The sequence below is a fragment of the Periplaneta americana genome, chromosome 5 (assembly GCF_040183065.1).
Source record: "Periplaneta americana isolate PAMFEO1 chromosome 5, P.americana_PAMFEO1_priV1, whole genome shotgun sequence".
Lineage (NCBI taxonomy): Eukaryota > Metazoa > Arthropoda > Insecta > Blattodea > Blattidae > Periplaneta > Periplaneta americana.
In genome coordinates, this window is record NC_091121.1 from 184,630,600 (window position 1) to 184,648,861 (window position 18,262).

Here is an 18,262-nt window from a genome sequence, read left to right on the forward strand (position 1 = left end):
GAAGAATAGTGAGCTGTTTTATGGCAAGGCATAGATAATAAAGGGTCATTTTTAGAACGAGTACCCAGCTGTGATAAGAGGACAAGAAATTAAAACGCACGGCGAGATAGTTAGGCGAAGAAGTATTGATGATGCGATGTAGGAAAATTAGTGAATGGATATATCTTCGGTCCTGTAATCTTACCCATTGGAGCGTTTCAAGGAAAAGGTGTAATGTGGTCGTATTTGCGGATGTTGCAAATGAAACGAATGCAGGCATTATGAACACGCTGCCCTTTACATCCTGTAAATAGTATATCAGTTAATTTTTAATTTTCTTTGGTTCAGAAACAGTTCTTTATTTGTATTAATTAACAGTAAATTCTACTTAATGTATTATTATTATTATTATTATTATTATTATTATTATTATTATTATTATTATTGTCCACACTTGTGGAGTAACGGTCAGCGCGTCTGGCCGTGAAACCAGGTGGCCCGGGTTCGAATCCCGGTCGGGGCAAGTTACCTGGTTGAGGTTTTTTCCGGGGTTTTCCCTCAACCCAATATGAGCAAATGCTGGGTAACTTTCGGTGCTGGATCCCGGACTCATTTCACCGGCATTATCACCTTCATTTCATTCAGACGCTAAATAACATAGGTGTTGATACAGCGTCGTAAAATAACCCAATAAAATAAAAAAATAAATTATTATTATTATTATTATTATTATTATTATTATTATTATTATTATTGTTCACACATGTGGAGTAACGGTCAGTGCGTCTGGCCGTGAAACCAGGTGGCCCGGGTTCGAATTCCGGTCGGGGCAACTTACCTGGTTGAGGTTTTTACCGGGGTTTTCCCTCAACCCAATATGAGCAAATGCTGGGTAACTTTCGGTGCTGGACCCGGGACTCATTTCACCGGCATTATCACCTTCATTTCATTCAGACGCAAATAACATAGATGTTGATACAGCGTCGTAAAATAACCCAAAAAAATAAAAAAAAATAAATTATTATTATTATTGTTATTGTTGTTGTTGTTGAAGGATTAACTGTTAATCGTAGCTTATTTCATTCCGTTCATTAGGTACTCTTAAATCTTACAGCGATTTGTATTTATTTGTCGTAATTCCATTGACCTAGTTCCTGTAGCCTAAAGACGTTACTTACTTACTTACAAATGGCTTTTAAAGAACCCGAAAGTTCATTGCCGCCCTCACATAAGCCCCCAGCGGTCCCTATCCTGTGCAAGATTAATCCAGTCTCTACCATCATATCCCACCTCCCTCAAATCCATTTTAATATTATCCTCCCATCTACGTCTCGGCCTCCCTAAAGGTCTTTTTCCCTCCGGCCTCCCAACTAACACCCTATATGCATTTCTGGATTCGCCCATACGTGCTACATGCCCTGCCCATATCAAACGTCTGGATTTAATGTTCCTAATTATGTCAGGTGAAGAATACAATGCGTGCAGTTCTGTGTTGTGTAACTTTCTCCATTCTCCTGTAACTTCATCCCGCTTAGCCTCAAATATTTTCCTAAGCGCCTTATTCTCAAACACCCTTAATCTATGTTCCTCTCTCAGAGTGAGAGTCCAAGTTTCACAACCATACAGAACAACCGGTAATATAACTGTTTTATAAATTCTAACTTTCAGATTTTTGGACAGCAGACTGGATGATAAGAGCTTTTCAACCGAATAATAACAGGCATTTTCCATATTTATTCTGCGTTTAATTTCCTCCCGAGTGTCATTTATATTTGTTACTGTTGCTCCAAGATATTTGAATTTTTCCACCTTTTCGAAGGATAAATCTCCAATTTTTTATATTTCCATTTCGTACAATATTCTGGTCACGAGACATAATCATATACTTTGTCTTTTCGGGATTTACTTCCAAACCGATCGCTTTACTTGCTTCAAGTAAAATTTCCGTGTTTTCCCTAATCGTTTGTGTATTTTCTCCTAACATATTCACGTCATCCGCATAGACAAGAAGCTGATGTAACCCGTTCAATTCCAAACTCCCTCTGTTATCCTGAACTTTCCTAATGGCATACTCTAGAGCGAAGTTAAAAAGTAAAGGTGATAGTGCATCTCCTTGCTTTAGCCCGCAGTGAATTGGAAAAGCATCAGATAGAAAATGACCTATACGGTCTCTGCTGTACGTTTCACTGAGACACATTTTAATTAATGGAACTAGTTTCTTGGGAATACCAAATTCAATAAGAATATCATATAATACTTCCCTCTTAACCGAGTCATATGCCTTTTTGAAATCTATGAATAACTGATGCACTGTACCCTTATACTCCCAAGCATATATGGATTTCCTGAAATCTCCTGTCACTTCCACAAGATATTCACTTGTATTCATTTTAGGATACTTTGAGTGAAGGAAACCTCCACAATTCTGAAGGTGAAAATATTAATCTAATAGACCTTATGTCCCCGGAACTGACTAGTAAGTGAATATTTACACATAAAAAGTTACATCTATTCAATGTTAATATGAAATTTGACAGGCACTGAAAGAGTCCACTTCTGTTGCGTGAGTCAATCTCGAGGGAAGATATCTACGGATATAGTGGAATCGTTTATACATGTCATGCCAGACAAATAGACGTCTACGCCTCGTCCAAAGTTCGGAATCGTTCTATAAACAAAGATCTCTATTGAACGAGAATTCCGGCCATTCCCCTGTTACAGGAGAGCTGTCCCTCTACATGCTATAATCTATACTCTACAGAGAGGAACAATAAATATCCACAGACCGTGAACCTTGTCATATGAGGTTCAGATACCTCTGATAAATCGAAAGATATCTAAATAGTTCCTGTGAAATAATGCGAGGAAGCAAGATGAAGTCGTGTCAGGTTTATCGTGCGTCACGAGTATTGTATGCGTGTGATATTATACTGGGCGTTCAGTTCAAAGTGTGTCATGGCTCGCCGTATGCCGTCATGTGGCTAGCCGATGAGCCTAGAAAATTCAATCTTCCTACACTTCCGCAAAGGCGAATTACCTATGTGGCAGAAAAGTTGCCTAGCAAGTACGGCGTTTATTCTGAAGAGTACGTACCGATACGTACGGTAACGCCGGTAGTGGCAGGAATGTGAACTGTTTAGAAACACGTAGTCTACTGAGGTGAGTTTTTTCCTTACTTGGATATAATTTTTAATTAAATAAAAATGTTGAAACTTTTCTAACTTAGCCGAATTACAGAAATGAAATGATTGGATGTTAAATAAAATAGATCTTTTAATTCTGCATTACTTCAAAATTTGTTACAGCAGTAGATATCAAATCATAAGTGGGGACGCTTGTAATCGTTTTATCAAAATTTTCTATTTTTGCAGAAGTTAAGTTAATTTCTCTTACTGTTCCTTCTGGATATGGGGAGAGGGTTAAGACGATTACTTACGTATTTGTTGACATTAACTTGGACGGTCAACATGGACACGGAGCATTTGATTTGTGTTGTGGAATGTTGCCGTACGCAACCGATGATAACAAATACCCTGCGTACGACTTGCCCTCGGAAAACACAGTTCGAAAGAGGTTATGGTAGCACACAGACCGTACAGACCGCCATCTGTTGCTACGACGTTCAAGTTATACCGTACACGTTCTCAAGTTCAGATTGAATGCCTTGAATATAGGCAACTTCTCTGACATAAAAGCTGAAACTCGCTTCAAATCGCTGACTCACAACCGTTTCGTCATGACACACTTTGAAATGAACACCCAGTATTATGTACTCTTATGCAGAAAAGAACTTATTCTGATTTGTAAGAGATTAATTATTTCTTCTTTTGTTATAGCCTATTACACGCCTATTCCCTAATACTTGCATGCTTGGCAGATATTATTTTTTGTACCTAAAAGCATTCGTGGTAAGTATATACGGCCATCGCTGTGACCTAAACAGTACTGCTTCTGTATATATATTCAGTTTGCACGGGTTATTTTCTCGACCTGGAAATGGAAATTTAATTTCCCACTATTAATAATAATAATAATAATAATAATAATAATAATAATAATAATAATAATGTCCACACCTGTGAAGTAACGGGTAACGCGTCTGACTGCGAAACCAGGTGGCCCGGGTTCGAATCCCAGTTGGAGCAAATTACCTGGATGAGGTTTTTTCCGTGGTTTTCCCCAGTCCAATATGAGCAAATGCTAGGTAACTATCGGTGCTGGACCCCTGTCTCATTTCACCGGCATTACCACCGTCATTTTATTCAGACACTAAGTAAACTGAGATGTTGGTACATCGTCGTAAAATAACCTAATTTAAAGTAATGAAATAATAATAATAATAATAATAATAATAATAATAATAATAATAATAATAATAATAATAATGATTTTATTATATGAGCAGAGTCCGTATAGGCCAGTTTCTATCTCATGCTTTTCCAATTCACTGCGAGCTAAAGCAAGGAGATGCACTATCACCTTTACTTCTTAACTTCGCTTTAGAATGTGCCATTAGGGAAGTTTAGGATAACACAGAGGGTTTGGAATTGAACGGGTTACATCAGCTTCTTGTCTATGCGGATGATGTGAATATGTTAGGAGAAAATCCACGAACGATTAGGGAAACCACGGAAATTTTACTGGAAGCAAGTAAAGGGATAGGTCTGGAAGTAAATCCCGAAAAGACAAAGTATATGATTATGTCTCGTGACCACAATATTGTACGAAATGAAAATATAAAAATTGTCGATTTATCTTTCGAAGAGGTAGAAAATTGAAATATCTGGGAGCAACAGTAACAAATATAAATGATACTCGGGAGGAAATTAAACGCAGAATAAATATGGGAAATGCGTGTTATTATTCGGTTGAGAAGCTTTTATCATCCAGTCTATTGTCAAAAAATCTGAAAGTTAGAATTGATAAAACAGTTATATTACCGGTTGTTCTGTATGGTTGTGAAACTTGGACTTTCACTTTGAGAGAGGAACATAGGTTAAGGGTGTTTGAGAATAAGGTGCTTAGGAAAATATTTGGGGCTAAGAGGGATGAAGTTACAGGAGAATGCAGAAAGTTACACAACGCAGAACTGCACGCATTGTATTCTTCACCTGACATAATTAGGAACATTAAATCCAGACGTTTGAGATGGGCAGGGCATGTAGCACGTATGGACGAATCCAGAAATGCATATAGAGTGTTAGTTGGGAGGCCGGAGGGAAAAAGACCTTTGGGGAGGCCGAGACGTAGATGGGACGATAATATTAAAATGGATTTGAGGGAGGTGTGATATGAAGATAGAGACTGAATTAATCTTGCTCAGGATAGGGATCAATGGCGGGCTTATGTGAGGGCGGCAATGAACCTTCGGGTTCCTTAAAAGCCAGTAAGTAAGTAAGTAAATGTTTTGTTTTACTGGAAGAGTTAAAACCTTTCGGCATACATACATACATGCATACATGCATACATACATACATACATACATTCATGCATACATACATACATATGGGCTATTCCATCTCAAATCGAAATATAGGGAAAACTGACCTTGCAATTTTTAAATACAATGAAACTTCTTCTGTCCGTAGACAGCTGTGATACAATGCTTTGTGCAAAGTTTGAGGCATCAGAACTTAATAGTGTTTAAATTAAAAATATATAAATTTATCGTATTTTCATAAAATTAGCAACTTTAAACTGTTGTGGCTCCGAAACCCTTTCAGTCAATGATCAAAATCATGGTTTATTTTGATGCTGAGAAAATAAAGTTTATATTGACATGTAAACAGTTTTTCTTACTTTTTATGGAAATGGAGAAATTTAGATTTTTTTCATTAAGACGCCTTTGGCCACGTAAAAATATTTATAAAATATATGGTTAGATTCCGCATTGAATGTACAAATAAACACATATTTTTTACTGGTGGTACGTTGATAAGAAAGTATTGAAAATATCAAATAAAGAAAATAAATAGTACGCGCGTGAACTAACCAGCTGTCTGTAGGTAGTCGAGACAAGCAAGGCCAGGAGACAAACACGTGATGTGTCGTCTAGCAGTCATGGCTGGGCTAGCTTTATCACAAGTTTTCATAAACACAGGAGTAAAATGACGCCCAATGATCGCTTATCTTCAGCTCTCGGCCAGTGCGTGCGGTACTGCCCCGTTCAAGTCCAGGCGTGTGAAAATAATCTATTTAATACCCTCGAAACTTATTGCCGAGCCACTAAGCAAACAATGCGGAATCCCTCTTAATAATGCAAGGTTTTCTCTCAGTATTTTTTTACATTTTTACAAATGGCCAAAAAGCCTAAAAGCAAGTAAAATCAGATTATCTGTCTCTCTGTGTACAATAAAAAAAGGATTACTTCTTAACATAACCTACCAATTGTCAGCTTCAAAATAAACTCTCGTTCAATGTTCTGCAGTAAATGGTTCCAGAGTTCTGAGCGCTGAAAGAGGCTTGTTTTTATCAAATACGCTAAATTTGTCGCTCAACAATACGAAAACCGTTTGACTTTCGATAGCATATTTTTGAAAATGCACTCTCCTCAGCACCTTGTATAAGAAGGGAAAAAATTAGAGTATAAAAAAATTCGAGGTTTTTTACTGATCGATTTCATATGGAATAACCCGTACATACAAACTACGATCCTCAAATATTCACATATTTATTTTACTTATTTTATTCTATTGTATATATTTATTCATCTAACAAGTTTTCCTTCTACTTTCTTCCATACAGCACTCGTACTTTTATGTATCTGTTTAATATTGGAACAGCAAAACAATCCTCATATTTGATGTAGTATATAAATGTATCAATTTTGAGTTCTAAATGTCACGGAGCGAATATGGGGACAGAAGAGGACGATCGTAAAGGGTTTAGCGATCAATGCTGCAGAAATACCGTATATATATACATATGTTTACAGCCTCGACCCCTTTCCGTGATATCGGGGAGTTTGTAAGTGTTCTTCCATCTCTGTCAAAACTTGAAACTTCCCAGTGTATATATAAAAAAACTATAACCAGAAGCTCCCATGATTATTGAGCTCCTAGTATATATATTGCAACGGAAATTCCCTCTGCTGTCCTTGGTAGAGTCCATATTTCCAAGCCTACGAATCCACCAATGAAAAGCCTTGTTATATAAAATGAATTTTCTTATGACGGTAGTACTATCTCTTTAAGTCTTTTTTCTCTCATAGCGAATGTTTTCGAAAGTGGCAGCAGCTGACAGTTTTTCTGACACCGTTATGTTCGCGGAGAGTCTTTTTGACGTTGAAATGTTGAAACTCTGGCGTGGGGAGGGGGTTGGCGAGACGGAATAACGTTTCTTTTGGGAGTTATACGCCAGTCAGAAGCTGAGATTTTGTGTGAGAGTTCTGTCATTTGCAGCGGTGTTCATGCCATGGCTGTGCGAAAGATAATTTCTTCGTGGGATATCTGGTCATAATTAGTGTTCTTTTAATTAGATTGTAGATGGGAAAGCCCAGACTGTTCATATTTTAATTGTGTGCCGTGATTGTTGGGACGACTAATTAGAGGTGTTAACAGATGTTGTGAATTATATATCATGAAACAATTGTTTTATTCTAATAATATCTTAATATTTAGAAATTATTTTTGCAAGATATAAAACAGTATCTAAATATTTTCAGTGTTAACTTCAAGTGTTATAAAACATTCTGAATATTGTGATCGATAATATCTTGACACAATATTTGAAAATGTGACATTAATCGATTAAAAAATATATCTAATGCCAGTTCAACAGTAGATTAATTGTGTGTTTTTTCATTATTTAAATAAAAATGTCGTAATGTGGAGTTAAGGTATGATCTCATCGGAGATATACGACAGTTGCCATATATCACAGAAATTGTAAGTTTGAACGATAAGTGTGAACTTAGTATGTCAAAATGTGACTGCAGGAATTAAAATACTTCATCTTTGAAGGAAAGAAACTTTATAAGACTGACATAGAAATATTTCATTTGTTATATTGCGTAATACAATTTTTAAAATAATGTTAATTATACTATATTCAATAATTCTTAAAATCTCGTCGTTTTATAGCATACATCAGAACATCGTGTGTTAGAATGTGAAGTTGTAATGTGTTATGTGTTCAAAAACCAAAAACCATTGTGACAATGTGATAGTGGTATTATGGCAAATTTCAATGCATAAATAAGACGCCAATTAAAATTGATATGGTGACAAAATATGAAATTGATTAACTATTTAAGCATTGATAAAACTAAATAGGACAAAACTTGTTTAATATTAAATTTGCAACACAAAGAAGGTTATATGAGTGCCAATTGTCACAAGCCATTAGGATTTTCAAGATGGCGGCCCCGCATTTTGTGCAAAATATTGACAAGAATAATAATTTTTTTTGAGTTCTATTTTATTCAGAAATGTTGACCACTGATCTTACGCATTGAAAATATTTCGAACTTCATGTTGAAAGTTAGTAGAAAAATTTGTTGATTATTTCTTGCATTGCTCAAAGAGTAATAATAATAATAATAATCATAATAATAATAATAATAATAATAATAATAATAATAATGATTTATTTAACCTAGCAGAGTTAAGGCCATACGGCCTTCTCTAACACTTAACCAGGAGTAAAACTGCGTTAAAAAAACAATAGAAATTTACAAAGTACACTACAATTTTACACACAAAATTGAATAAGATAATAATAATAATAATAATAATAATAATAATAATAATAATAATAAAATATAAACAACAAGTAAGCAGAAATCAGACATAATATATAACATACAGAAAGAAAGAAAAAAGCATAATAAAATGTGAACAGCAGGTCAAAATAAATGAGACATACAAAATATAAAATAATAAGACAATTATTGATAATAATAATAATAATAATAATAATAATAATAATAATAATAATAATAATAATAAAAATAAGAATAGTAATAATAATAATAATAATAATAATAATAATAATATAATAATACGAATATAGCTTGTGTTTATTTATTATAAACACGTTTACTATAAATAGAACTCTACTTATGTCACTATCTATTTGATACTATTCATAATATTTGAAGAGACAAATATATACTTTAAGAAATGTAAGGTCAGTTACAGATAGCAGATTAAAGTTATTTACATTTTTACTGAAGTGTTATAAATATTTAATTTTGAATTACATTAATTTTGAGTTCATATAGTAGGTTTTAAAATCAATGTGTAATATATTAACGTTTTGCAAGGCACTAGAACTCTCAAAATTTTACAATTTCCACAAACCGGACGTACTCATCATAAGTCGTATGTCCGTGTGAAAGCTACGTGATCCACGAGTCATAGGCGCCAGGTGGCACAGTGATAAACTCTTTATATAACGCCACTACAATTTTCAAGAGCAATTTTCAGCATTTCCTCAACGGGCATGGAGCCAGGCTTAACCCAATCAAATCGTCCGTCAGTTTCCCCCAGTCGGAAACGTCAATAGCACAAACTACTACAACTATTTTGGAACGACGTGCCAACCCTATAATTTGTGTGATATACATCCATCTCCTTTTACCAATTTACCGATGCGCTGTGAAGCTCTGCGCATTCGATAATTCTAAAGCTTAGCACCAATCAGGAAAACTAAAAAAAAAAGAAAGACGAATTGAAATCGAATTTGTTCGTTTTAAAAGTTTTTTTGCCGATATGCCATCACGAATAGGTGGGAAGGAAGCATCTGACACTCCTTCTTCAAACACAACCGGAACAACATCAAGCGGAGGACGTGGGTCTAAGGACTCTGGTAACGGAAGTTCGTTGCTTCAGAGCCAGAGCGGTGCGTCTTCTGCTACGAACGGTTTGAGCGTAGCGGCGGCTACTAGTTCTGTTCAGGCGTTCACCAAGGCGACTGCTGGGGACTTCGTGGCGAAGAACAAGCTTCAGGCGGGTCTTGGCCGGAGTAGTGGCTGGCATTTGGCACTGAAGAGCGCTTTGGGTACTTTACAGAAGGGGAAGGTCCCGCTGCTGCTGGCTGTGGAGGCGGGCAACCAGTCCATGTGCCGGGAGCTGCTGGGGCAGCAGACCGCTGAGCAGCTCCGGGCCACCACGGACAACGGCGATGCGGCCATCCACCTCGCGGCGAGGCGGCGCGACGTCGACATGGTCAGGATACTCGTCGACTACGGGACCAACGTCGATATGCAGAATGTGAGTACGCTGAAACCTTTCTCACTTTAGTAGTAATGTAGTACACACGGGCTGTGGAGTTGCTATAGTAACACAATCTGATTCATGTTACAGATTCTGTTTTTTTCTCTCACTCTCATGTTCTTCCTTGTGCATCTATATTCTAGATTAATACTGTCCGCAAACAGCATTTGGTAATACATCCTACTTTCCTCAGAAATAAACTGCATTAAATTTTGGTGTGTGGATAAGCTTCAGGGCTTCTACCCCGTTGTCTTGGTGTTATTGGCTGACGTTTCGACCGCTGTGTTGTGGCCATCTTCAGAGCAGTTGTTGGATAAGGAAATAGTCTGCCGGCTCTTATATATATATATATATATAGTAGTCTCGAGGGGGGGAGTACTCATAAGCAAAGCTCGGAACTTGGGGACTTGTGTCGTGTGCATGAGTAAGGTTACAGGTACAGCGTACACAAAGCTCACGCTGCAAGTGCTCAGGGACAGTCGTGTGTACTAAGAAAGTGGCCACAACTAATGACAGGAAGACGGACGAAGAAACTGTTATGTCGAAGCCAATGACATTCAGAGAATTAAAGGTAAACGGTCTGTTTGAGGAAATAGAAAATACGTGTTATTTCGAACGGGTATTATAGAAGTTTGAAAATACATTTTGTTTTAAATTTAAGATACAGAATTTCGTGGAGAATTCGGAGGAGATACATTATTTTTTTCGAATGGAGAGTTTATATTTTGTAAGTTGTGCCACACACAAACTAGAGGCTGGAAACGGAATTCATTGAAAGACATTGCAGTCCCTCAAATTGGAGAAAAATCTGTCCATAGCCATGGATCGAGACGTAGAGGGGCTTGCCCTAGTAGTGACACACTAATTGAAAATTATTTTCGAGAAAAATTTAGGATATACTTATCTTTCTCAGATACGAGATCAGCTAGCAACTGCTGAAAATCGAACAGAAAACAGTAACAGTGAAAACATTCAGTATTTTAAGTCTGCTACCGAAAAATCTTCGAATGTAGGTAGTCATACACTGTGATAAAATGTACACAGCAGAACAGTAAATTTGATATATTCCTCATGTTTATTTTTATTATATATATGCTATGAAATTACGTGTTTCAACCTACCATAATATTATCAATATGTTGATGCAGCCAGAAACCACTTTTGTAGCAGACCTGACAGTACCTCCGTGCTCGAAGCGGGAGTTTGTTGACATTGAAGTCCGGTCGCTTAGTCACGTGCAAAGACACAAGTCTCCAAGTTCCGAGCTTTGCTCATAAGGTAGATATGAGGGCCAGTATTTAATATGAATACTCCCCTTCACACAGACTCCAACAAGGATTGATATCAAGGTCACTCTTTCGGACCTTATGAGGGCCAGTATTTAATATGAATACTCCGCTTCATACAGACCTCAACCGGATTGGACAACGTAGGACCAATCAGATGCCAGAAGGAGAACCTACGACCTATCACAGCAAGTACTCCGCCCCCCTCGAGACTACTATATATATATATATATACATACGAGGTGGCAGACTATTTCCTTGCAAGGACGCGTTTTGCGTACCTTTTAAATTTGTCCTCCCTATTCTCTTTCGATTTTTCGATTTTTTTCGAGACTATTTCCTTATCCAACAACTGCTCTGAAGATGGCCACTACACAGCGGTCGAAACGTCAGCCAATAACACCAAGACAACGGGGTAGAAGCCCTGAAGCTTATCCACACACCATTTACACCAGCCACGGAATCCTACGCGAACACTGCATTAAATTTTGCTTTCTTCTTTCAATGGCAATGCTGAATTGTGCCTTAGTTGACTGGGGAATGATGCATCTGTATTGGGTTTCTGGAAGTTAATCGACTCTATATTGTGCCTTTCATAGTCTTACTTACATGGAGTTCATAGATTTTTGTGAGATTCTGAATACTTTATCACTTTACTCAGCTGGTTGAGCGATAGTGTTGCCATCTACATTAAGTTTGGAATGCAAAAAACTCTCTTATTCCATGGGGTAACTGCAGTTCTGACTTCCACGAGTTTTAAAACAGCCCCCAGAATGCAGATGAATCTCGAAATTGGTGTATTCTTGTTTTCCTCGCATACGGGACGAACTAAAATGTACCATCCAGCCCATAACCTAATTTTGTATAACTGTATTTATCTTCATAAGAAGTATTTAATATAGCTTAAAATATAAAAAATTTGTAACGCGTTTAGACTCGATTAAAGTACAAAAATACTTTTGGCCGCCTAAATCGGCCAAACAGCCCGCTGTGCGGCGCGACGGAGGACTATGGCCCGTAATAGGCGATGAAAATCCTCAGAATGGCTTCATCCGGGAGAATAGCAAAACTGTGGATCCCATGCTGTGAATTTACGGCATTTTGATAAAGGACTCGTCCACACCTGTGGAGTAACGGTCAGCGCATCTGGCTGCGAAACCAGGTGGCCCGGGTTCGAATCCCGGTTGGGGCAAGTTACCTGGTTGAGGTTTTTTCCGGGGTTTTCCCTCAACCCAATACGAGCTAATGCTGGGTAACTTTCGGTGCTGGACCCTGGACTCATTCACCGGCATTATCACCTTCATATCATTCAGACGCTAAATAACCTAGATGTTGATACAGCGTCGTAAAATAACCGAATAAAATAAAAAATAAAATAAAGGACTCTAAGCAAAATTTGTGGGCCATTTTCGTCCACGTTAAATTTCGACGCAGAATAATCTACACAGCTGAAGCGTCGTTATATAGAATATAGACCTACCAGCGTAGCTCAGTCGGCAGGCGCGTTTGCTTATTTATCTGGAGCTGCGGTCGGGCGTAGATTACATTTCTGCTTGGAGTGATCACCTGGTTGGATTTTTCAGAGGTTTTCCTCAGCCGTAATGTGAATGTTTTTATTGACATATTTGGTCCGATAAGTTACAAATATATAAATGCTAGTGGCTTGTGCAACAAATGCTGCTGCAAACTAAGTTCGTTAGACGTTCAAATAAAAATTTTTCAGATTTATTTTCAATGAAGAATACTTGACATTTTGATAGTTATTTGCTTCCATAATAATGAAACATATTCCCTCTGAATGGGTTTTTTAGGCCACATACTTTTTTTTGAACCTATCCACCTTCAGTTTTTGAGTTTCAACGCGGAAATGCAAGTATCAATGTCAGGACGATAGCAGTAGCTATTTCAGGTCATTGTGGATTGTAGGCGAAAGTTAAAAAAATATCAGGTTTGCTAAGTTTTCGAACAATAGCATTTTGCTGCATGTAGAACTTGAAATGTATAGCGTAAAATCATTTTATCCCTCTAAGAGATCATGCTGAAATGATCTGGAGACTACAAAATTTTCTAGGCCTCTTATTTTATTAGTAAGTAATACCTTTTGGTCTTTCCTTAGGAACTGTATTTTTTGCGCTCTCTAGAGCCAATACTGAACATAATGACACATATCAATATCTACACTACACCGCCATTAAGTGTATGAAAAAGACCCAACCCCACTTGATTAAGAACTATAAAAATATTGATTTTTAAAAACAATATTATCTTACGTAAGTTTTGTAGTTATATATAGCAGCCACTCAGTAAATTATAGAAATGAAGATCTAAATTAAGATATTCTCTATATTTACTTACATAACCTCAAAACGTTTCACTTTCATGTCATCAATATAGCATTAATATTATGTATAATTAATGAAAAATAGACGCATCATGACATTAACCATAATAATATGTGATTTCTAAAATGGTAATACTGTCATCAAACCACCTCAAGTTTCGTAGATTTGAATATCCAATACACAGCTTACTCACAAAATTATACACTGCAGAATGAGACCTGTAAATTATTTTAATAACAAATTCAATTTGAGTTCTAAATATGTCGGAAATCCTGCAGGCCTTCGTGTAATAGCCTATTGTTTATTGTAGTGTGTGTTTTGTTTTGTTCTGAAATCCAGTCAAGTTGGCGTGTTTCAATAAAATTAGTTCTCAAAACTGACAAAAGATGGATTTTGGAAAATAGGAAAATTATGTAAGAAAATTGACATTTCACTGAAAACTACTATTTTTCCGAAAAACTTTGAATGCCAGGCATGAAAATGAGGGGTCACTCATTAAAATCCGTTCAGCCGTTTTCCCGTAATTTCCATTACAAGTTCAAATTATATATATATATATATATATATATATATATATATATATATATACTAGTGGCTTGTGCAGCAAATGCTGCAAACTAGGTTCATTAGACGTTCAAATAATCATTTTTCAGATTTATTTTCAATGAATAATATCAGACATTCTGAAAGTTATTTGCTTCCATAATAATGAAAGATACTCTCTCTCGAGCCAATACTGAAGAGAACCACGCATATAAATATCTACACCACACCGCCATTAAATATATGAAAAAGACCCAACCCCACTTGATTAATAACTATAACAATATTTGATTTTTAATAATATTATTATCTTACGTAAGTTTTATAGCTTTCAGTAACATATACTATATAAACTATATAGCCGCCACTCAGTAAAATATAGAAATCAAAATCTAATTTAAGTTATTCTCTACATCTACTTATATAACCCCAAAACTTTTCACTTTCATATCATCAATAGCATTAATATGTATAGTTAATGAAAAATAGTCACATCATGGCATTAACTACAATAATATTTCATTTCTAATGGTAATAATGTCATCAAACCACCTCAAGTTTTGTAGTTTTTAATATCCAATACACAGCTGTACCCAGAAAATTGCACACCACAGAATCGAACCTGTAAATTATTTTTAGTAAGTTAAGTTTTTAATAACCAATTTAATTTGAGCTCTAAATATGTCAGCATTCTTGCAGATCATGGCCTTCGTGTAATATTGTTTACTGTAGTGTGTGTTTTGTTTTATTCTGAAATGCAACACGGCCGACTTGATGCTCGCTTCGGTTCCCCTGAATGCAATTAGCTAGTTCTCAAAACTGACGACAGATGGATTTCGGAAAATAGGAAAATTATGTAGGAAAATTGACATTTCACTGAAAACTACTATTTTCCGAAAAACTTTGGGTTCCAAGCTTCATATATATATAGATTTTCAAGTATTGTTCAGTCTATAACTTATCTTATTTTATATTGACTGTAGGCCTAATGAAACATTTAAAATATTGCAGAAATATGTGAAGGACAAACATTTTCGCCGTTACGGCATCTTCAGGTCCTGAATTCGTGTAATATTTACGATCACCTTTATTATGATAAAGGGTTGAAGAGTATGGTATACAAACTATATAAAAGCAGTTTACAGGAAAGTCATTCAATTTACGTAACATAAGTTTAAAGGGAGAGGGTAGTGATGCCTGTGAGATGAACGAATTTCAGTACAAACGTTTAGTTCATTATTTATAGACTTACAATGTTCAGAATGGAATATAAATTTCCATGATTATACAATCAGTCATTCTGAATTCAGTGGTATAAAAGACAGCTAATTACGTTATTATCTAAATCTAAAAGAAAGGCCCTAACTGATAACCTGTTTTCCCACTTTGCTAAATGTACCTAATTATTCAGGTCCAGGTTACTTGCTACAATCTTCAGTCATGCACCTTGTATTATTTTTAAGTATTCCTATAGAAGATAAATCACTACATTCATTATTATTCGCCGATGACCAGGTGATATTTGCGGGGGATGAAGATGATATGATATATATGGTAAATAAACTAATGGAAGAATATAGAAAATGGGGACTAAACATAAATATACAGAAAACAGAATATATGTGTTTAGGAAGAGATGTGGGTGACCTCATACTTGAAACAGGAAAAATTAAAAAATGTGAATCCTTTAAATATCTTGGATCAATAATCACAAATATAGGTACATGTGAGAGAGACATTCAAAATAAAATTGTCCTGGCAAAAAATGCTACCAAGACTTTGCATGGAATAATCTGGAATAAAAATATTACAAAAGAAACTAAAATTAAAATCTACAAGAGTATAATACAGAATATTTTATCATATGGAAGTGAAACTTGGTCCATGACAGAACTACAAAAAAACAAAATTAGAACAGTTGAATTCGACTATCTTAGGAGAAGTCTTCAAAAAACAAGACAGGATAAAATTAGAAATGAACTCCTTTGGAAAGAAATGAACGTCACCACATCTGTTGTTAAGAGAATAGAAAATCAAACTCTGAAATGGTATGGACATATACAAAGAATGGGCAACGAAAGATGGCCAAAAAATATATATATCAATGGTCACCCCCAGGAAAAAATAAATGTGGTAGACCAAAATTGAAATGGAAAACCCATGTCAGAGCAATAATGGACGGCAGGAATTTGGAAGAAGGAGATTGGAACGATAGATATATATGGAAACTGAAGACGGCGAACCTATAAGTGGGAAAAAGCCGAAGAAGAAGAAGAAGAAGAAGAAGAAGAAGAAGAAGTAATGCATACTGTAAATTCTAATGCAAAATTTAGTTAAATATTTCACCCTTAGTGAAAGAGAAAATCATTGAACTTTGATAAACGATTTTTGTCATTTTTTCAAAGCATATTATATTTTTTTCCTCGCGTTATGTGTGTGATATTCTTAAACCTATGGGTCTACTTTGTAGAACATAGTCTGCAGAAAACACTGTAAAGTTTCATGTAAATTGGTCCAGAAGTTTCAGAGAAAAATGCACTTATGTTTGTAAAATATCAACTTACGGATAAGGATGGCTGGATTACATGCGCCGCCAAATTTAAAGAGGCCATTTAAAGGGCTTATCTGCAAAGATATCCCAACAATACGTATATGTATATTGTTTTAAAGAGGATATTTTGTACTTTTTAAGTTAAGTTTATGTTCACACTTTCGGAATATGGTATAATTAGTTGGACGTGACAGACGATGAGGAATATTGAATCATGACATCAATTTGGTAATCAGGTATTTACGTAATGTTAACTAAATGTACAAGCAGCACTTCTTGTGAGAATTAATTACACACATTATGTTCCGTTTATTTCATGTCTAGTGACTTACATAATGTTCGTAAAATATATAACTTTTATACACGTTTTTCTCCTTCCATTCTCGTCATCTCATTTTCTTCTCCTCATCTTCATAATTATCCTCACTAACTTCCTCATATTTTGTTTCTCATTTTCTTCTCCATCATATTCTTCATTTTCATCTTCTTCATGTTCATCTTTATTTATTCCTCCCTCATTTCCTTCTAATTTTTCTCCCCATATTCTCATTTTCGTCTCTCAAATTCCTCCTCATTTTCTTCTTCCTCATATTCCTCCATATTTACTTTTTCCTCATATTCCTCGTTATTTCTTTGTCCCTTACATTTGTCCTCATTTTATACTTGCTTATCTTCTTCATATTCCTCTTCATTTTCTTCTTCTTCTTCTTCCTCATATTCCTCCATATATACTTTTCCTCGTATTCCTCGTTATTTCTTTGTCCCTTACATTTGTCCTCATTTTATACTTGCATATCTTCTTCATATTCTTCCTCATATTCCTCCATATTTACTTTTTCCTCATATTCCTCGTTATTTCTTTGTCCCTTACACATGTCCTCATTTTATACTTGCATATCTTCTTCATATTCCTCTTCATTTTCTTCTTCTTCTTCATATTCTTCCGTATTTACTTTTTCCTCATATTTCTCGTTATTTCTTTGGCCCTTACATTTGTCCTCATTTTATACTTGCATATCTTCTTCATATTCTTCCTCATATTCCTCCATATTTACTTTTTCCTCATATTCCTCGTTATTTCTTTGTCCCTTACATTTGTCCTCATTTTATACTTGTATATCTTCTTCACATTCCTCCTCATTTTCTTCTTCCTCATATTCCTCCATATTTACTTTTTCCTCATATTCCTCGTTATTTCTTTGTCCCTTACACATGTCCTCATTTTTATACTTGCGTATCTTCTTCATATTCCTCTTCATTTTCTTCTTCTTCATATTCTTCCGTATTTACTTTTACCTCATATTTCTCGTTATTTCTTTGGCCCTTACATTTGTCCTCATTTTA

The 18,262-nt window shown here is 35.6% G+C and overlaps 1 protein-coding gene across 1 annotated transcript in view; it reads left to right on the forward strand.

Annotated features, from left to right (window-relative positions):
* nompC (no mechanoreceptor potential C) overlaps positions 1-18,262 on the forward strand; it is a 358,845-nt gene that overhangs the window by 187,746 nt on the left and 152,837 nt on the right. Inside the window, exon 5 of the mRNA XM_069826862.1 lies at positions 9,993-10,193. Coding sequence (XP_069682963.1) covers positions 9,993-10,193 — 201 coding nt within the window. The remainder of the gene's footprint in view (positions 1-9,992; positions 10,194-18,262) is intronic.